The 22,805-nt window shown below is 31.0% G+C and overlaps 1 protein-coding gene across 14 annotated transcripts in view; it reads left to right on the top strand.

Moving 5' to 3' along the window:
* LOC119609844 overlaps positions 1–22,805 on the top strand; it is a 57,523-nt gene that overhangs the window by 15,611 nt on the left and 19,107 nt on the right. The window contains exons 1-2 of one of the 14 annotated variants that reach the window (XM_037964816.1): positions 17,093–17,111; positions 20,995–21,950. The exons of 10 other annotated variants lie outside the window; for them this stretch is intronic. In XM_037964816.1, the coding sequence (XP_037820744.1) occupies positions 21,242–21,950 (709 nt within the window). In that variant the 5' untranslated portion in view covers positions 17,093–17,111; positions 20,995–21,241. Of the gene's footprint in view, positions 1–16,960; positions 17,112–18,146; positions 18,198–20,779; positions 21,951–22,805 lie in introns of those variants that run through there. 3 more of the 14 variants (XM_037964829.1, XM_037964830.1, XM_037964817.1) reach the window with 3 other exon arrangements.

Genomic DNA, 22,805 nt, shown 5'->3' with positions numbered 1-22,805 from the left:
AAAAATTATAAAATGAAATGGTGTGAACCAAGAAGACCCCCCATATATTTTATTGTGTGAACACATTACTCAGTCGACTACTACTTAAATAAATATTTCTCTCATACTGTTACAGTTATTGTTAGCTATTAGATATGAAAAAAAGTTTATTTTTTTAAACAATTTTATCATAATTTATCAATATTTTTGTTTTATTTGTTACACTGTGCTGTGCAGTGCTTTGTTTACCAAGAATAAACAACTAAATCTGTGTAATATATTCATATGAAATATGTAAATTTCATTTTAATACTTATTGATATTGTTCCTGACTTGGCTTTGTCTCTGTCTCGGTCTGTGTCTATTAAAAAATATACATATTTGTCGCTGGACCGACCATTTTAACTACTTAAATCATTTTGTAACTCATTGAAGAGGTCATTGAAAGAATTTTTTGGAATTTATGTATGTGACTTTGAGCGTTGATTTATTTAAGTAACTGTGTTTTAGTGATTTGTACTTTTTTGTTGTTTTGTTTTAAGGTCTCTCTGTATTCAATCATCATCTTCAAAATTGTTTTATAAAAAAAAAAAAAAAGATTATTCATAATAATCATAAATAATGTGTTATAATGTGGAGCTTATGACAAGATAAATAGGCACAAAAACGTGAGGGATAATGTCAACAAATTGACCAACAAATGACCAGTGTTGTTATGGCAAGGATTTAGCAGAGGGAAAACTGTTCAAGTGTTTTTAAGAGTTTTTGTGAAAATAAAATACAATTTATTAAATTGTCACTTTAATAATTGAAAAAAAAAGTACAATTTTCTAACAAATTTAGGAAAAAGAGTAAAAACAAAATTACTAGAAACACATGTACAAGTTGCCCATTTCTGCCACATACAAATTTCGTTACATTTACAGCAGACTTAAGATATATCATTTCCGTCAATGACTTATCCTCGTCATCTCTTTCTTTACGATTCAATATAACACAAGATTTGTAAGGAATTTAATTTAATCACTTCTTTAACATAGTAGGCATATTTTACGTTCAATAATTTTTTCATTCCCTTTTACTTTCTCTCGTTTTCTTTACATTCACTTTTACTTATATACATTCCCGTAGTTTTGTTGGTTTTACCAATGTTCTCTCTTTGGCCAAAAACTTTCTCAATATTTTCTAATTTGAAGAAGAGAAGATGTGTGGGCTCCTTTACAAGGAAAATGTTTATGGGGAAAACCTTCGTCCGATGTTCAGAAAATCAACTGGTGAGAATCAAATGTATCCTTTCCTTGGAATGATTTGACGTGGGATCGAACCAGAGCGCCAGACAATCTAATAATACGGGTTGCTAGTTGCCTGCAGAACTTTGTCCTGCATGTTCAGTTGTTAGTATACACAAATGCCACATATATCAGGATTCTCTCTCCGATGCTGTTGCCATCTCAAAAGATGTCAATGAATGATGTGACAGAGCAACTTATGCTGGATTCCTGAACCCGTTGAGTATCTCTTACTCTTCACATAGTAGGGCACCAGTATAGGTTGCGGAATTTTCAAGTTGACACTTGGTAGTTGCCTTTCATTCCGTATTTCGTTCTTTATGGTCTGAGAATGGAACTAATGTGAATTGGGAAGGACTCCCTTATCACGACGGGAGGACGGAAGGACTCCCTTATCACGACGGGAGACTAGTACTGATTTAGTATACCTTTTACTTCAAAGAAGTTCTCGATGCTATTGCCATCTCTACAAGGATGCATATTGTTACAGGCTACGCGACCAATTGTTGACGGTATTCACTCAACCTGTCGGTGTAATTGGGTTCGATTGACTTTGGAAATTCCTACAACTTTTGTCACATTATCTCGAACATATATATTCTATACGAAAATTTTCTCTTTTAGAGGCACTTTATATAGGGAAATTACCTCTTATAAACACACTTTCTATTGGAATATTATCTCTAATAAAGACATGTTTTCTATAGGAAATTTGTTACCTTTTAGAAACATTTTCTCTAATAGAGACACTTTTTACAGAAAAATGATCTCTTATATACATATAGAGACCCAATTTCTATAGTAAAATTGACTCTAATAGTGACAAATCTTTCTGTCAAGAAATTATATCTTATCAAGACGTACTTTTTATAAGAAAATCGTGTCTTATAGTGTCACATTTTCTTTAGAAAAATTATCTCTTATAGAGAGGTTAATAATCCAGCTGTCTTTCTTTTAAATCTAAATGTTCTCTAAAGTGTAAAGTGTAATTCTTAGCTACATCTAGATTATGAATTTTCGTATTGTAAATCTGTGTCATTCCTGTAAAATAACTAAACCATTACATAACCTATGTGGTCCTCAGTTCCACCGGGCTATTCGACGTATTTCTTCATATTATTACAATGCATGTGAGCCTTGTAATATTCCTTGAAGCAGAAAAAAATCTACTAAAGCGTAAATTATGTAAATGAATACGTCTTTCTTTTTTTCTTAAAATTTGTTTTTTCCCATCTCTTTCCTTTTATAATACTTTTTGTCTTGTCTTAGCTTAAGCAAATAGACAAATCAGTGTAACGAGAGAATGAGTGATAAAACAAACACATTGAATACAATGAAAAACAAAAATCCTGCTAAAAGGATATTTTTTTAAATGTTTACAGTTTATATTCTTCGTTAACTTGATTTTGGCTCCTTCTGTTTTGAATGTGATAAACAGAGGTTTGTTGGTTGGTCTTTATAGACCGATTATAGTGATTTGCCAAGATTTAAAGTAAACTTTGACGTATTGGATATTAAAGGAATAAAATCTTGTAACATAAACGTAGTCAACAAAATTTTGGATTTGGACTCTACAAGAGTCAATTCTACAAAAGCCCAATGTGCCAACTCTTTGCTCTCGATATTCAGAAACCAAAGAAATTCGTTTATTGCGGCATATCCGCCAAACTGTGAAAAATATCGTTTTAAATTCTCGCATATTTTAGGATCAGCCATTATAGTTGATGACTCAAGATAAAATTCTAGTAAAAATTATATTGTATCTAGAAAACTATTATCAGTAAAATTTTTGTAATTCCATTTTGTCACAAAATTGTTCTGTATATACATATATGTATGTAATTGCTAGACATTTGACTTTTTAAAAGAAATACGGGAGAAAGTATGAAAAACTCCAGATATAGTTGAAAAGTAAAATTAATCTATTTGCCAGTGTACATCTAAGTGAGGTTATGTTAAAAGGATCCTAAGAAATACACCTAGTCCTATATTGGAACGTGACATATAACTAACCTCGGAACTGCTTATTCTGAAAAGGCTTCTTGCCCTGCTCTTGTTAAGGTTACGACATAGGATCAAAGACGTTTTACAAGTGTAGAGTAACTTTCATCTATAATATTTTTTAGCGTGACTGATTCTTTTCACAATTCCTAACCTTTTCCTTAAATTTGCGATTATATTTATGATTATTGAGGATGGAACTCAGCAAAAGGACTTATTCTACTGATTACAATTTATTCTACTTAGATTTCTAGATTTAAGTCCAATGTAAAAATTATGTAATCGCACTCACTTCAATATTATACATGTCTTATTAGATCAAAAATTAGTCGATTCTAATCAAATCCCTTTTTGGTCTTTACCAGAATATTCTATGCATAATTACTCAATTGTCAACGAGTAAGTGATTTACTAGTTAGTAGTAGTTAGTTAGTTAGTTAGTTAGTTAGTAGTTAGTTAGTTAGTTAGTTAGTTAGTTAGTTAGTTAGTTAGTTAGTTAGTTAGTTAGTTAGTTAGTTAGTTAGTTAGTTAGTTAGTTAGTTAGTTAGTTAGTTAGTTAGTTAGTTAGTTAGTTAGTTAGTTAGTTAGTTAGTTAGTTAGTTAGTTAGTTAGTTAGTTAGTAGTTAGTTAGTTAGTTAGTTAGTTAGTTAGTTAGTTAGTTAGTAGTTAGTTAGTAGTTAGTTAGTTAGTTAGTTAGTTAGTTAGTTAGTTAGTTAGTTAGTTAGTTAGTTAGTTAGTTAGTTAGTTAGTTAGTAGTTAGTTAGTTATAGTAGTTAGTTAGTTAGTTAGTTAGTTAGTTAGTTAGTTAGTTAGTTAGTTAGTTAGTAGTTAGTTAGTAGTTAGTAGTTAGTTAGTTAGTTAGTTAGTTAGTTAGTAGTTAGTTAGTTAGTTAGTTAGTTAGTTAGTTAGTTAGTTAGTTAGTTAGTTAGTTAGTTAGTTAGTTAGTTAGTTAGTAGTTAGTAGTTAGTTAGTAGTTAGTTAGTTAGTAGTTAGTTAGTTAGTAGTTAGTTAGTTAGTTAGTTAGTTAGTTAGTTAGTTAGTAGTTAGTTAGTTAGTTAGTTAGTTAGTTAGTTAGTTAGTTAGTTAGTTAGTTAGTTAGTAGTTAGTTAGTTAGTTAGTAGTTAGTTAGTTAGTTAGTTAGTAGTTAGTTAGTTAGTTAGTTAGTTAGTTAGTTAGTTAGTTAGTTAGTTAGTTAGTTAGTTAGTTAGTTAGTTAGTTAGTTAGTTAGTTAGTTAGTTAGTTAGTTAGTTAGTTAGTAGTTAGTTAGTTAGTTAGTTAGTTAGTTAGTTAGTTAGTTAGTTAGTTAGTTAGTTAGTTAGTTAGTTAGTTAGTTAGTTAGTTAGTTAGTTAGTTAGTTAGTTAGTTAGTTAGTTAGTTAGTTAGTTAGTTAGTTAGTTAGTTAGTTAGTTAGTTAGTTAGTTAGTTAGTTAGTTAGTTAGTTAGTTAGTTAGTTAGTTAGTTAGTTAGTTAGTTAGTTAGTTAGTAGTTAGTTAGTTAGTTAGTTAGTTAGTTAGTTAGTTAGTTAGTTAGTTAGTAGTTAGTTAGTTAGTTAGTTAGTTAGTTAGTTAGTAGTTAGTTAGTTAGTAGTTAGTTAGTTAGTTAGTTAGTAGTTAGTTAGTTAGTTAGTTAGTTAGTTAGTTAGTTAGTTAGTTAGTTAGTTAGTTAGTTAGTTAGTTAGGTTAGTTAGTTAGTTAGTTAGTTAGTTAGTTAGTTAGTTAGTTAGTTAGTTAGTTAGTTAGTTAGTTAGTTAGTTAGTTAGTTAGTTAGTTAGTTAGTTAGTTAGTTAGTTAGTTAGTTAGTTAGTTAGTTAGTTAGTTAGTTAGTTAGTTAGTTAGTTAGTTAGTTAGTTAGTTAGTTAGTTAGTTAGTTAGTTAGTTAGTTAGTTAGTTAGTTAGTTAGTTAGTTAGTAGTTAGTTAGTTAGTTAGTTAGTTAGTTAGTTAGTTAGTTAGTTAGTTAGTTAGTTAGTTAGTTAGTTAGTTAGTTAGTTAGTTAGTTAGTTAGTTAGTTAGTTAGTTAGTTAGTTAGTTAGTTAGTTAGTTAGTTAGTTAGTTAGTTAGTTAGTTAGTTAGTTAGTTAGTTAGTTAGTTAGTTAGTTAGTTAGTTAGTTAGTTAGTTAGTTAGTTAGTTAGTTAGTTAGTTAGTTAGTTAGTTAGTTAGTTAGTTAGTAGTTAGTTAGTTAGTTAGTTAGTTAGTTAGTTAGTTAGTTAGTTAGTTAGTTAGTTAGTTAGTTAGTTAGTTAGTTAGTTAGTTAGTTAGTTAGTTAGTTAGTTAGTTAGTTAGTTAGTTAGTTAGTTAGTTAGTTAGTTAGTTAGTTAGTTAGTTAGTTAGTAGTTAGTTAGTTAGTTAGTTAGTTAGTTAGTTAGTTAGTTAGTTAGTTAGTTAGTTAGTTAGTTAGTTAGTTAGTTAGTTAGTTAGTTAGTTAGTTAGTTAGTTAGTTAGTTAGTAGTTAGTTAGTTAGTAGTTAGTTAGTTAGTTAGTTAGTTAGTTAGTTAGTTAGTTAGTTAGTTAGTTAGTTAGTAGTTAGTTAGTTAGTTAGTTAGTTAGTTAGTTAGTTAGTTAGTTAGTTAGTTAGTCAGAGCGCTCCTTCACTAGAGTCCCTAAAGGGGCTCGAACAAACAACCTGATAGACTAAACCACTATCAACTAACCTATCGGAGGCATAATCAATTCACTCTTTGAGTTTTCGAAATTTAACCTTTAGGGCAACATGACTTGATATGGTGGGATTGCCGGCTCTGTGATTTGACAAGCATATTATGTATTTGTGAAATAATTGTGACAACTGTTTGATTAGTTGATTGTGTCAGTATTTCTTTTTCTCTTCATGTTCTTAAGCAAATATTTTTTCCTGAGCCGCTTAAGGGACTTTTTCTGGTGAGTTGTGTCTTTTTTTATAGACTGTCATTTGGAGTTTTCTAGTTTTTTTTCTTACTTGAACAAAAAAATCGTTATAGTATATTTGTTTAAATCAATGTCAAACCATTGTCAATTTAACATAGTACAAGTATTTGTGTTGGGGAGATTTCTTTGTGCTTTTTTTATTTATTCTGGTTTGTTTTTCGCCCTAATGGATGAGGGAATTAAATACAATGGAATTAAAGTAGACAAGGACATTAAGGTCATTGTTTTGTTTGTTTAAAAAAATAATAAAAGAAAAAGCCACAGCAGCCAATATACTTTCTTATTTCAGGAGTAATAGTATCTCGTGAATTCTTATAAGAAAATTCTTAAAAGAGATTTTATTTAAGACCATTTACCATTTTTAAATGGTTATACCATTTATTTAAGACCTAAAACTAAAGTATGGCAACACTTTTATTTGAAAATTATCTCATTAGATGTGTGTTAAAATATGTTTTTTGCTTGTTAGTTGGTAATCTAAACATCCTTTTTAAGGACCAAACAACAACCATATATAACACAGCAACAATTAAAACATTAACACAACAACAATAAATTGTCCTGTCTTGTTTTTATGACATTCCCGTAGACGACACTGTTAATTATTTTACAACTCATTTCTAATGCTGCTGCTGCTGTTCAGGCACCACATTAAATATTTCTTCGTCTGTACTACTAGCACGAGTAAGTAACATGGACATGTTTCCGCTCGAATGTAGTAAATCTATTTAGTAATTGATGTTTCCAAAAATGTCATCAAATTTGTGTGTGTTTTTCTAACACACATGCACATATTGTTGACAGATGAGTACTTGAGGAGAAATAAAATTTTTCTACGAAAATAAAATGTGCTTTTAAAATCCTATAGTGGAAGAAAAAGAATCTATTAAAAACATACTACATGCGAACTGAAAATAAATATTTAAAGGAAGTCATGCCTTAACCACAATTTGTAATGAGATGTGACAGTTATAACAACTTGGGCGCAATACGAGTGTATTTTCGAGAATAGCACATTTAAGGTTATGCTGGCAGATGAGCAATTAAAAATACATTTGGAAAATTTTAATAAAACAATACATAAGACGCAACGTGTTATTTAACATGGAACCATAAACGCCAATAAAGTTAGTTTTGTTTCAATCGCAGAGAATTTGTCCATTCTATAATCATTCCATAGAAAATACGATACGATCAAACACACTAAAAAAATTTTAATGTAAAAGTTTATTATTTGATTAATCGAATCTATTCGAAGACCTCTCAGATTAAACCAAAATCGATTGCTAAACATTGATGTTGTACGGCGTTAGAATGATAGTATTTATTTAACCGAGGCCGATAAGTTCCAATTGCATTAAATACTATTTTAAATTCTGCAAGATAATAAATTCACTGTGTAGAAATATCTTGATTAGTTTGGACTCATTTAAACCCCTATCGATTTATATCAAAATATTCAATGACTAGTGATCATTACTAAAAAGATTTTAGGTCTCTAATACTTTAAAACGTTGATGACTTAAGAAAACTTCTAAACTTTCTTCGATAGAGAGCGATAGCCTTAATAATCAGATAGAACTTGATCGAAAGATATATACATGACATTAACATTTAAATATGATTTAGTCATAATGCTACTGCGGCTGCTCTCATTCTGGATATTCTGGTCCAGAATGTCGATCTCCATTGAACGTAACATGAGTTCTGCCATCATTTTTCATAAAATAAGGTGCAATGATGCTACGAACTTGTAAACCGCACCAAACGGAGTTTTTTTCTGGATGTAATTCAGACTGCAGTCTATCGATTAAAAAACACATAAAAGAATGAAAAGTCCACAGTAGCTTCCCAGTGTTGCACTGATCTCAGAGATAAAACTTTGAAAGAAACTTTGAAAGTTCGACTGAATGAGGGCTAGAATTGATTCTTATTTAACTGTGGAATTACGAGTTCCGAAGCCCCCACAGAAAAAAAAATCCAAGGATGACTAGCCACACAATTTTTGCCAAGAATTAATATCACTTCCACAAATGATTTTAGGTTTTATTCATGCAAAATGTACACTGAGGTTTTCGCGGTATCACATGTTTTAAACGGACCTACCCTTCACTTCGTCCTAAAAGAATTTAATTAGACAATATTTAAGATCTAAATCTTCTCAAATTCGGATTAGTTTCGACCGTTAAACTTATATATTCTTTGAAGAGCATTCTCTCTTTAATGTCAGGCGGCACATAAAAGTCCACAGTTCTGACAGGTTATTTTTACTCTGATTTTTATGCAAAAATCCTTGTGTTTTGTAATGTGACAATTTTATAATTTCTACTCCTTTGCAGTTTTATTTCAATTTAATTTTAAAAATTTACTTTAATTTGACTTTTTAACATCAATTTAATTAGGTATATGTCGATGAGAATACTTCCCTAACATTTTAAGTGATAATATTAAGTACTTACAAATGCAACAATGCATTATTAAGTACCTTTCAATATTACACTGGACCAATGTGGTTTTATGATCTTTTTATTCTTCTTTGCGTTTTTCAGCATTTTCGATCATGTATATATTCTCAGCAAAGTATACATGATATGAGAGAGATATAATCTTATATTGTTGTCTCTTTTAAACATTTACTATTTTCATAGGGAAAAAATAAAAGCTTTTCTTACAATATTTGCATATTATCAGATATACATGATAATAAGCTTACAATTATCTGAACTGGTTGGCTTTTTAGTAAAATACATTTGTTCGTTCTTTTTAAATCCAGCAGTGAAATCACACACATCGGCAAATATTTGTGGGAAAAGTGATAATAGTAAGAAAACGTGGTTTTCTCTGAAAATTCTGAATTGTATAAAGTTTAAAAAGACAGAATATACTAAATAATAAAGTTTAAAAGATAATTTGCTGTATATAATTTTACAAATTTTTACAATTTTAAAAGAAATTTCTAAATCTCTATATTCGAAAGGAAAATTACATCTTTCCTTACAATTATAAACAGAAAGGATTATTATACTATACTCTCGAGTAAATATTATTTATCTTGGACCAAGATTTGGGACAACGTGTCCCAAACACCAGTCACTTACTCGAGAGTAACCAGTTTGAGTGTTGCCTCAAAATCTGTTGATGTGGCCACCAACTAGTAGTTTTACATGCCTTGAATCTGTTCCGCATGGACAACAAAGTGCTTAGTAATAATTCAGCAAAACCAAAATTTCATTGATCAAAACGGGATTGGACACAAATCATAGAAGTATTCAACAGAAATCCAGAAAATAATACACCTTACAATGATTCAGTCTAACCCATAAACAAATTTCCTAATATTCTAACTTAGAGACTCAAAATTACCAATTAACAACAGAATAAATTTCTTTCCAAATTACAACTAACTTCTAAAATTATAATTACGGCTTATAAACTATCTTAAGAAGTTCAAATTTTAACAATTCATTATTAAAATCACATCTTAAAATCCAGAAAAATTAAATTTATATCAATATATTAACAACTATTTAATATTAACAACAATTAAACTTAGCTTAATGATCGTATCTAATATTTGAAATAATATGTCCATTAAAGTTTAAAAACAAATACCGAACAATATGATCATTTGTTATTTCAAACATTAAAAACGACTAAATCAAAATTCTATATACTAACACCTATATTAATATTTTCTAAATTAAAACATGATCTGATGAAATTTTAAGAACTATTAATTATAACTTATAATTAACTTATAATTAAATTTTCCTAACTATTAAATAATTTAACTAAGTAAAAATTAATACTAAAATTAACATCTTAATATAAACATTACAAATACGGTGTAAATCGACTCTAAAATCATCAAGCAGAAGGCCTTCAGCATTGGAATCGAGACCCTACTGTAAGTTACAATTTGTTAGTTCCTTTTGTTTTATTATTCCAATAAGATGTTAATATTTTAGTAGTAATTACTCGCTCATTGATAATTTTGATTTATTCTTTTCATTTTTCATTAAACATTACAACAACAAAGAAAGTTTGTTGCTTTACTCTTTTAGTGAGTTTTGATTTGAATTGTTGAAGCTTTTCTCTGTTGTTTAAGGTAAATGAGAATGATACTTTTTTTTTACTCTTTCTTTTATAATTTATCTATTATCATAATAATTTACTTACTTTAAATTTAAGAGAAATAATGAAATGTATTTCTGAAGAGATTTTGTTATAATACATATAATTTTGAAATTGAAATTATGACAGTGTGATACTCTTTTGATTATGTAGAACTACAGGGACAGAGGTAAGGTAATGTGTGATAGGGTTTTCTTATAAACTTTATAGGCCTTAGGAAAACACGGTCGGGTGGGTTGAGAGCCTTTAGCAATAACACCAATGCTAACAAAAGGATGTGATATTGATTGTAGGAGGAATTTTTATAGTTTTTTTTTTATTTAATAAAAAGGGCAATTAAATCGCACGTAAGTTTTTTCTTATTGTACGGAACCAGGTACAATGGAACAAGATCCCCGCCCATATCTCCCGATCTAGCTAGTCAGCCAGTACGTGCGTAAGGTTCCATATGGCCAAACATTGTAGAAAAGTTTTTAACTTCTACTCCCCGAATATAACCTGTTACAATAGAAAATGGCGCCCAACGTGGGGCCCTCAAAACATTGGAAATTCAAAATACATTTTGTTATTTCTCAACACCTCACAAAATAGTTCCATACGTTTTGAGATCTCTACAAAAACATCATAATATAATTTTGTTTCAAAAAAAAAATATATAAATTTTATAGATTTATTTTTAGACATATTTTCACATAGTGTTTGTTATTTTGTTGGTTTAGACCAAGAATGAAATATATTCAGAGTATGGTTGGAATTATTGTAAATAGATTTCAATAATCCTTTTGCAGTCCACTGTTTACCCAGTTTATATTTATTCCTTTCTGTTTAGTGAAATATTTTCTAAAAATCTATCTTAATGTTTGTTTAATGTGTTAATTGGATATATTCATTGATTTAGAAAGAAAAGCTTTGGAATTACGATTTTGATAGATTTGAAAATTTGCCAATTCGTCCACTTTTCATTCTTAATTGAGGGTATATTTCAATTAGCGTATTACTCAAATCCCAAAACCTAATTTTTTTTATATCAGATCCAAATTGTTTTTACTTATTTTCACACATCCTTACTTCGTAGTTCCGATGAGTTCTACAGATATCATATATTGAATATATAGTTTACTTGAAATGTCCCTCATTCACAGTAATGAGAATATTGCTTCTTCAATAGACGAAACTAATGTTCGTCAATGTTCAGTCTGTAAAAAGGACTATGAGATCGACGACATTGTAGTTTCTACCCCTTGTAATCACATATTCCATAAGGAATGTATAGTGAATGTACTTAAGGAAACCCAAGGTTGTCCTATATGTGGCAAGGCCTGTAGGCAAACTAAATTGAAATCTCATAACATTTTAGAAGAGACTGATAAACAGCCTAATGCTACACCAACTCCTTCAAATGTTCATATCAACACTAACCAAGGTGCTATACCCAAAGCTCCAACTCAAAATAGAAAAGCTAGACGTAATTTGATGGACAATACCACAGCACAGACACCAATTTTCAATAGAAACAACCAGATAAACTCATTAGATAGTTTGCTCAATGTTTCTCAACAAAACTTAAATTCACAAAATTTACCCCCAAATCAAGATACTCATAACATATCTGATAGTACCCTTCAATTTCTAATCAATGAAGCTGTTAGAAGTCAATTGTCTTCACTGAATTTAAATCGGAATCCAACCTTTAGACCTAGTTTTGATAACCAAATTTATACTAGACAAAATTCTCAGAATCCAAATAATAATAACATGGCACATACTTATACTGCTAGACAAAGTTTAGGCAATCGTAATATCAATTCTAACGCGACTAGGAATGCAACAAATAGACAAAATATTAGAAGAGCACCATTTAATCAAAATTTCGATCTTACTACAGATAAAGTTTCAAATATTATGTCAGGATGGCATTTAAAGTTTAGTGGCCAAGATGAGGATGGCTTGTCTGTTGATAATTTTATATATAGAGTGCATGCACTTACAGTTCAAAGTTTACGTGGTGATTTCGATATTTTATGTAGACATATCCATTTGCTTTTTAGTGGAAAAGCAATAGATTGGTTCTGGCGATTCCATCGCACAGCCAATAGGTTAGATTGGGAAACTCTGTGTTTTGAACTTAAAAACCAATTTCGAGATCGCAGAACTGATTTTGACTTAAAAGAGCAAATACGAAACAGAAAGCAAAGGATAGGAGAAAAATTTGATACGTATTATGACTCAATTTTACAACTTACTGATCGTTTACAGAATCCTATTAATGAATTTGAACTGATTGAAATAATTAAGCGTAATTTAAAACCAGAAGTTCGCAAAGAGTTACTACATTTTGAAATTGAAACAATTTCTCAATTAAAAGAGTTTGTACGCAAACATGAGATTCTTGATGAGGAATTAGACTCTCGTAGATCTAATCGTAACTTCAATCCTCGCAAGATAGTATCAGAAATTGAAGCTTCTATTATAGATGAAGAATTAGCTCAAATAGAAGAAATAAAGGAAGTTATTTGTTGGAATTGTTCAGAACAAGGACATCGGTTCGATGATTGTTTAGGTGAAAGGAGAATATTCTGTTACGGGTGTGGTGCACCTAATGTATTCAAACCTAACTGTAGCAAGTGCAACAAGTTTTCAAAAAACTTCCAAAACCACCCGAAACAAAAACCGTTTCAATCCAAAGCAACCCAAATTTAAAATCTTCTGCTTGTCAAACCGATCATTTTATATCTAGTTCTAACAAACCTTTACACGAACATATCATTCCAAAACATTTAAAACCCTTTCATGTGAGACTTAAAGAATACAACGAGGCCAAATTGAAAATTTTTAGTGAAGAAATTACAGAATCAGGAAATAGTGTAGTTAAAAAAGTGAGAAGAAGTACTAGAAGATTGAGAGAATATTTTAAAAAGATTATAAGAAACCGGAAATACTTTTGTTCAGCTATTGTATCTAGTGTAAATCAATTTGATATACGACCATTTACCACTGTTCGAATTTTCAATGAAAATATAGTCGGTTTAATAGACACTGGTGCTACAATTTCGTGTTTCGCTGGCGATTATGCTAGAAAATTTTTGGAGAATGAGAATAACGTTTTTAGGAAATTTAAAATTACATTGAAGACTGCTGATGGCACAAATCATTCTGCTATTGGTAGTGTGACAACATCAGTAACGTTTAGAGAGGAAACTAAACCATTAACCTTTTTGATAATTCCACATTTGACCGAAAACCTGTATTTAGGCGTTGACTTTGTTAAGACCTTTGGTCTAGCCAAGGATTTATTTATTGACAGTGTCAACAAATTTTCAAAAACAAATGTTGATGAGGTAAAAGTTGATGAAAATTTCCATTTAATAGACAAAGACCAAAAATCAAGACTTGAGGCAGCAATTAATTCGTTTCCGTCCTATTCCAAAGAAGGATTAGGGAGAACACATCTCGTCACTCATAGTATAGACACGGCAGATAACAAACCTATTAAACAAAGACATTTTTCAATATCGCCCGCTGTCGAAAAACTTTTATTTGCAGAAATCGACCGAATGCTCCAATTAGGAGTCATTGAGGAGTCCCAAAGTCCGTGGTCATCGCCTGTGGCTCTCGTGCAAAAACCTGGCAAGGTCAGAATGTGTCTGGATGCTAGAAGGGTCAACAGCGTTACAGTTAAAGATGCTTACCCTTTGCCTCTTATCGATGGAATTCTCAGTCGGCTCCCAAAAGCAAGATTCATTTCGAGTCTTGACTTAAAGGATGCCTTCTGGCAAATTCCATTGGATGAAAGGTCAAAGGAGAAGACAGCTTTTACTGTACCTGGTCGACCTTTGTATCATTTCGTCACTATGCCCTTCGGTTTATGCAACGCGCCACAGACGATGTCCCGACTTATGGACAAAGTGATTCCGGCTCATTTGCGTACTAAAGTCTTTGTTTACTTAGACGATTTGCTCCTTATCACGGAAACTTTTGATGAGCATGTCTTACTATTACATGAAGTAGCAGTTTGTATCAGAAAAGCTAACTTGACAATTAATATAGAAAAAAGTAAGTTTCTTCTTAGGCAAGTAAAATATTTAGGACACATCATCGGCCATGGGACCATAAAGACAGACCCGGACAAAGTACAGTCCATCCGTGAATTTCCTTTACCAACATCCGTACGACAACTTAGACGATTTTTAGGTATTTGTGGTTGGTACCGACGTTTTGTCCGAAATTTTGCAACCCTGACGACACCTTTGACGGACATGTTACAGAAGAACAGAAAGTTCATTTGGTCTGATGAAGCAAAATCTTCATTTAAAGAGCTCAAAAACTCCCTTTGTTCTGCACCTGTACTGCACAACCCAGACTTTTCACGTCCGTTCTCCATCCAGTGTGATGCGAGCCAATATGGGATAGGGGCTGTTCTCGCTCAGAGAAATGACGACATGGACGAAGTACCGATTGCATTTATGAGCCATAAGTTGACACCTGCACAGAAAAACTATACTGTTTCTGAACAGGAATGTCTGGCGGCTGTTATGGCTATCAAAAAGTTTCGTGCTTACGTAGAAGGTCACGAATTTGAAGTCATAACAGACCACGCTTCACTAAAATGGCTCATGAATCAGACAGACTTACATGGACGCTTAGCCCGATGGGCCTTGAAGTTACAAGGCTTTAATTTCACTATACGCCATAGAAAAGGTAGTCAAAATATAGTTCCCGACTCTTTATCGCGAATACATTCTGAAAACAACGACGAAATTTTTATTGAAAACTTAAACTTAGACAAACTGTTTGTAGATGAAATTGAAAATTCTATCGAAATTGATATGCAATCTGACGAATTCAAATCTACGCAATATCTCTCCTTAATTGAAAAACTAAAAACCAAAAGTAAATATCTTCTAGATTTCAAAATTGTTGATGGTTTTATATATAAAAGGTGTGAATATGCGACAGGCGATGAGCTACAGGAAGAATTTTCCTGGAAACTTTGGGTCCCAGCTTCGATGACAAATGACCTTATTAAAAGAGCTCATGATCACCCGTTGTGTTCACATGGCGGAGTTGGAAAAACGTTACGTCGACTTAAGACATTTTTTTTCTGGCCAAAAATGGCAAAACAAACAGCAGATTACGTATCCGCTTGTGAAATTTGTAAGCAAACAAAAGCTTCGAACAAATGTCTAAGACCACCTATGGGTCAGCCATCAACATCTGTACGTATTTTTCAAAAACTCTACTTAGATTTGCTAGGGCCTTACCCTAGGTCTTCTTCAGGAAACGTAGGCATAATTATAGTGTTGGACCACTTATCCAAATTTCATTTCCTCGAGCCAATAAAAAAATTTACATCTAATGTCATCATAGAATTTCTAGAGAAGAGAATTTTCCATATATTTGGTGTCCCGGAGTCAATCACGACGGACAATGGTGTACAATTCAAATCCAACTTGTTCAAAGAATTCATGGAATCGTATGGAGTTTTCCACAATTTTACTGCCATTTATTCGCCTCAGGCAAACGCCAGTGAGCGAGTAAATAGATCAGTGTTAGCCGCCATTAGAGCTTATGTTAAACCCTCTCAAAAGGATTGGGACGCAAAACTATCCGCAATTAGTTGCGCATTACGGAGTTCAGTACATATCAGCACAGGATATTCCCCTTATTTCCTATTATTCGGCCAAAATATGCTAACAAATGGCAAATCTTATTCCCTATTGCGAAATCTGAATATTTTAGAAACACCTGCAGATTTAAGACATGATGAAAAATTAGAGCTCTTGAGGGAAAAGGCGCGAGAGAACATACGTAGATCCTATGACAAAAACGTAAAATATTATAATCTCAGATCTCGACCTATAAGTTTTGATATCGGACAAATTGTTTACAGACGAAACTTTTCCCAGTCTAAAGCAGCTGAACACTATAACAGCAAACTAGCAAATCAATTTGAGAAAGCCAGAGTTAAAGCCAAACATGGGACGTGTTATTATGAACTAGAGGACATGAAAGGCAAGCCTTTAGGCAAATTTCATGCCAAGGACATTAGATCCTGATCACACCTGATAAATATGTATTAAATCAAAATTGTTTTCGAAAATAATTTTACTAAAGAAAAAGAGGGAAAACTTCAATTAATTAAAAGATATTCAATTTTGCATTTTAATAAAACCAATTTAAACTACATTTAACACCCAATTTCGAAAAATTTAACAAAATTTTTGTATAAAATTGTTGTCTTCAGCTTATGTTTCATTATTCGAAAATAATTCTCCATAACCTGTTTTGTAATGTGACAATTTTATAATTTCTACTCCTTTGCAGTTTTATTTCAATTTAATTTTAAAAATTTACTTTAATTTGACTTTTTAACATCAATTTAATTAGGTATATGTCGATGAGAATACTTCCCTAACATTTTAAGTGATAATATTAAGTACTTACAAATGCAACAATGCATTATTAAGTACCTTTCAATATTACACTGGACCAATGTGGTTTTATGATCTTTTTATTCTTCTTTGCGTTTTTCAGCATTTTCGATCATGTATATATTCTCAGCAAAGTATACATGATATGAGAGAGATATAATCTTATATTGTTGTCTCTTTTAAACATTTACTATTTTCATAGGGAAAAAATAAAAGCTTTTCTTACAATATTTGCATATTATCAGATATACATGATAATAAGCTTACAATTATCTGAACTGGTTGGCTTTTTAGTAAAATACATTTGTTCGTTCTTTTTAAATCCAGCAGTGAAATCACACACATCGGCAAATATTTGTGGGAAAAGTGATAATAGTAAGAAAACGTGGTTTTCTCTGAAAATTCTGAATTGTATAAAGTTTAAAAAGACAGAATATACTAAATAATAAAGTTTAAAAGATAATTTGCTGTATATAATTTTACAAATTTTTACAATTTTAAAAGAAATTTCTAAATCTCTATATTCGAAAGGAAAATTACATCTTTCCTTACAATTATAAACAGAAAGGATTATTATACTATACTCTCGAGTAAATATTATTTATCTTGGACCAAGATTTGGGACAACGTGTCCCAAACACCAGTCACTTACTCGAGAGTAACCAGTTTGAGTGTTGCCTCAAAATCTGTTGATGTGGCCACCAACTAGTAGTTTTACATGCCTTGAATCTGTTCCGCATGGACAACAAAGTGCTTAGTAATAATTCAGCAAAACCAAAATTTCATTGATCAAAACGGGATTGGACACAAATCATAGAAGTATTCAACAGAAATCCAGAAAATAATACACCTTACAATGATTCAGTCTAACCCATAAACAAATTTCCTAATATTCTAACTTAGAGACTCAAAATTACCAATTAACAACAGAATAAATTTCTTTCCAAATTACAACTAACTTCTAAAATTATAATTACGGCTTATAAACTATCTTAAGAAGTTCAAATTTTAACAATTCATTATTAAAATCACATCTTAAAATCCAGAAAAATTAAATTTATATCAATATATTAACAACTATTTAATATTAACAACAATTAAACTTAGCTTAATGATCGTATCTAATATTTGAAATAATATGTCCATTAAAGTTTAAAAACAAATACCGAACAATATGATCATTTGTTATTTCAAACATTAAAAACGACTAAATCAAAATTCTATATACTAACACCTATATTAATATTTTCTAAATTAAAACATGATCTGATGAAATTTTAAGAACTATTAATTATAACTTATAATTAACTTATAATTAAATTTTCCTAACTATTAAATAATTTAACTAAGTAAAAATTAATACTAAAATTAACATCTTAATATAAACATTACAAATACGGTGTAAATCGACTCTAAAATCATCAAGCAGAAGGCCTTCAGCATTGGAATCGAGACCCTACTGTAAGTTACAATTTGTTAGTTCCTTTTGTTTTATTATTCCAATAAGATGTTAATATTTTAGTAGTAATTACTCGCTCATTGATAATTTTGATTTATTCTTTTCATTTTTCATTAAACATTACAACAACAAAGAAAGTTTGTTGCTTTACTCTTTTAGTGAGTTTTGATTTGAATTGTTGAAGCTTTTCTCTGTTGTTTAAGGTAAATGAGAATGATACTTTTTTTTTACTCTTTCTTTTATAATTTATCTATTATCATAATAATTTACTTACTTTAAATTTAAGAGAAATAATGAAATGTATTTCTGAAGAGATTTTGTTATAATACATATAATTTTGAAATTGAAATTATGACAGTGTGATACTCTTTTGATTATGTAGAACTACAGGGACAGAGGTAAGGTAATGTGTGATAGGGTTTTCTTATAAACTTTATAGGCCTTAGGAAAACACGGTCGGGTGGGTTGAGAGCCTTTAGCAATAACACCAATGCTAACAAAAGGATGTGATATTGATTGTAGGAGGAATTTTTATAGTTTTTTTTTTATTTAATAAAAAGGGCAATTAAATCGCACGTAAGTTTTTTCTTATTGTACGGAACCAGGTACAATGGAACAAGATCCCCGCCCATATCTCCCGATCTAGCTAGTCAGCCAGTACGTGCGTAAGGTTCCATATGGCCAAACATTGTAGAAAAGTTTTTAACTTCTACTCCCCGAATATAACCTGTTACAGTTTTTAAACTACGGTATAGATCGATTGTTCTTTGTATAAAAGGTGGTCCGAATATAAGTTTCTCTTTAAACTTTAACGAACTCTAACTAAACGTAATGACATTTTATCACGCTGGTCTGCATTTTGTTGATGGTCTCTGGTTCCATCTTATAAACGGCTTCGGCAATGTTAGCTTTAATGGTGTGAATCGTTTCTGGCTTCACATAGCATCAGACTCACGGAAATCTAAGTTCAAAGGGGGCAAAATCACAGCAAATCGATATCGCCCAGACGACATATAACACGATTTCCGAACTTAGTGAGCAAAAGATCGACTGTTTGATGAGTTGTATGACATAATTCTACAATGAAACCAAAGATGATCATATATTTCAGTACATTGCAGTCCAAGACTCTGTAAAGGCCTAGTTGTTGAGATCGATGTCGAGTTGTGGCGAGTCCATGTTTTTGGTTTTAACTCGGTACCCTCTATACGATGAGTAATGTATATAGTATTGTATACATAGTCCAAAGTATAGCCTTGCCTATATATTTTTGACTTAAGCCTACATTCTGGACAATAGCCTCTAGGAAACTTTTGATTTTGTGTGTGAGAGAAAGAAATATCATTCATCTCTCTCGCGTTACGGGGTTTCTGCAATTAACACGTAGTTGCTGAAACAAATGTTTCTATGTGTAGACATTAAGGAAACTTTAAAACAGAATTAAGAAAAAGTTTCTTAATTAAGTTTCCTTGTGTAGACCAGCACAAAATCTAGTCTATAGTCTGTATAACAGACAATAGTCTAGACCATTGGCTGCACTATAATAAACTATAGTCTTGAATATATATTATAGACTGGACTAGAACAATTTACACAAACTTTTGCATATCGTCATCGGTAGATGATTCACAACTGTCAAAACTTCTTTACAACAAAAACAAATCATTAGAAACACTTTCGCGATATTCTTGAAAGCTTATGTACTTTAAGAAAGGCTCACTCAAAACCGATTAACCCTTTACGTAAACATATTGAGATTAGGAATTTATCGATCATTTGATATCCTAAAAAGAATTTCTTAATAAAGAATAATTTCTGTGAGAATACGTTTTATAACAAACAGCATTCGTTATACATATATTTATGCAAATGTATTCTACTTCCTTAATCATACCTCAACATTTTAAGGTGAGAAATTACGTATAATGTGATAATATGATATTTTTCCTTGTTTACTTTCCTGGTAAAAAAAATGACATTACTAATTAAGTACAAGATCATTATGTTACCATTTTGCTACAAGCAAAAATTTAAAAAATAATACAATTAGGATACGAGTAAAATGTCCTATACTCTTCATACCTACAGTCATAAACAACTACAACTAAGAAACACTAACAAACGTTAAATGTGAATTTACAGGATTTTTAAATGAAATGTACTCAGGGGAAATCTTTTCAAATTCGTTTTTAAACACTTTTAACTAACACACACACAGATTTACTCTGACACATAAGCACTTTCATGGACAGCTGTCCTTTTTTGTTTTTTATGTGTATGGCAAAAGAGGGGTAGCTTATGTAGAGATCAGTGTTGAACTGTAAATTGTAACAAAAGTACATTTTTTAAAATTTTAAGTTTAATCAACTTTTTGAGTTTTTAAGGTATCAATTTTTAAGTTTATGTATAGCTTCTGAGAAATGAACTCTAAGGATCTTTCCATGATCTTATGTTCTTAATATTGATACAATAATGGATCAAAAGTACTATTTTTTGTATATAGTATAAATGAAAAATGTCCATAACTCATCCCTTGTATGGTTGTTTCCGTAAAACTGTCTGTCTATTTTACCTCAAAGCATGCAACACAACAACACTTAATGAAAAACACACATACACACTCTCGCACAAAAGGTTCACCTCTGCTGATGGTTGCCTAGACAGGCAGGCCAAACGGGATTACAAATACAATAATAACAACAACATGCACATTTTAACATCACTGAAAGAAACACGGGGTTGAGAGCTAAACGCAATCACGTCTGACAATGGAATCAGTTTAATTTTGTTTCGAAACAGCGTATGACGATGGCAGTTAAGAATGTTTGAAAAATGAACGAAAAAATTAAAAAACAAAGTGAAAAATGTGAAAATTTACCAGTGATATAAAGAATGTTCTGTAATAAAAAAAATAAATATAAAAAAGAAACAAAAGTGATTTAACCCTTTAAATGAAAATAAAAAAGTTTTTCTTTTAATCCCCTTTAACATAAAATTGAAAATAAGAAAACTTAAGAAAAAACAAAACTAACCCCTTATTAACAAAATGGAACGTCGTAAAGCTAATCGTTGTTCGTATATACTCGCCAGTAAAGATCCGCGTACGGTCAGTGTTACAAGCTTACGGCGCACGCGTTCTATGCGCTCTTCCTTTCGCCTGCTCAAAGGAAAACTAAATCAAGCCAATCTAGACACTTCACCGTTTAAATTTAATACACCTTTGCATAAACGTACAAGAAAATATGAAAAATTTCCCAATGATGAAAACGAGAACTCAGAAAACTCTAACGATATACAAATAACACGTAAAACTAGTGAACAACTTTTCAAAGATACTCCCCCCCAAACAACGCCCAACATGAACGATTACTACACCTGTGGGGCTCGTAATCAACAGCAAATAGAGGATTTAATGTCTGCTATGCCCCTAGGTGAGGTACCGCGTAAAGCTTGCAAATTGCTACAAATACCAGAATCATATTGTCGCAAATATTTAAACGAATTGCAACAGGAACAAAAACTTAAACGGCAGCAAAATCCACCACGCATTTCATCACATCCTTCTTCTTGTTCTTCTGTGTCCAGTCATATTAAGGAAACTCAAGATGATATGGATAATCTTTATTATGTCCAAAGTAATAATCGTAAAAATCACATTTATGAGGATTTATCTAAAAGTGTTGGCCAAGGAATATATGGTACAACACGTTTACGTACAGCTACAATACGTAAACCAATGCCGTACCTGAATAGTAGTAGGTGTTTTCTTCACTTATTTTTCTTTATTTTGTGTTTTTCCTTTAGTTCAACTTTTTTATTCTTTAAATTATCTTTATCACACTGTGTTTGTTTATATGTTCTTTTTATTAAACCTTTATTATGTAATAATATGTGTTGTTAACACCCTACAGTACGGGGTTTACAGATTACGTAATTACATAAGTTAATTACCAAGAACTTGTCCTATGAACAAGTTAATTAGCCCCTTACAGATGAATACCGCTCATTACTTCGATTACAAATTGACAATTGATATTCTTTATGCTCTGCAATACTTTTTAAAGTATTACACAGATTACTAAGGGACAAACATTAGACGATTAACTACTTCTCTGTATTACTGGGGAACACTTAAGTATCCTATTAAGTGTGATTTTAAAGCACGTTCACAACAGGCATTGAAAATTTAAATTCTGAAATAGCTATTATAGACTATAGACCAGTCTATGGACTAGACTATAGACTAGACTATAGACTAGACTATAGACTAGACTATAGACTAGACTATAGACTAGACTATAGACTAGACTATAGACTAGACTATAGACTAGACTATAGACTAGACTATAGACTAGACTATAGACTAGACTATAGACTAGACTATAGACTAGACTATAGACTAGACTATAGACTAGACTATAGACTAGACTATAGACTAGACTATAGACTAGACTATAGACTAGACTATAGACTAGACTATAGACTAGACTATAGACTAGACTATAGACTAGACTATAGACTAGACTATAGACTAGACTATAGACTAGACTATAGACTAGACTATAGACTAGACTATAGACTAGACTATAGACTAGACTATAGACTAGACT

The sequence above is a fragment of the Lucilia sericata genome, unplaced genomic scaffold (assembly GCF_015586225.1).
Source record: "Lucilia sericata isolate MDLA Ls3-8-SP2 unplaced genomic scaffold, ASM1558622v1 Contig001067F_arrow, whole genome shotgun sequence".
Taxonomy (NCBI): domain Eukaryota; kingdom Metazoa; phylum Arthropoda; class Insecta; order Diptera; family Calliphoridae; genus Lucilia; species Lucilia sericata.
The sequence above is the reverse complement of the archived record's forward strand: the minus strand, read 5'-3'. Positions and strand labels throughout refer to the sequence as shown.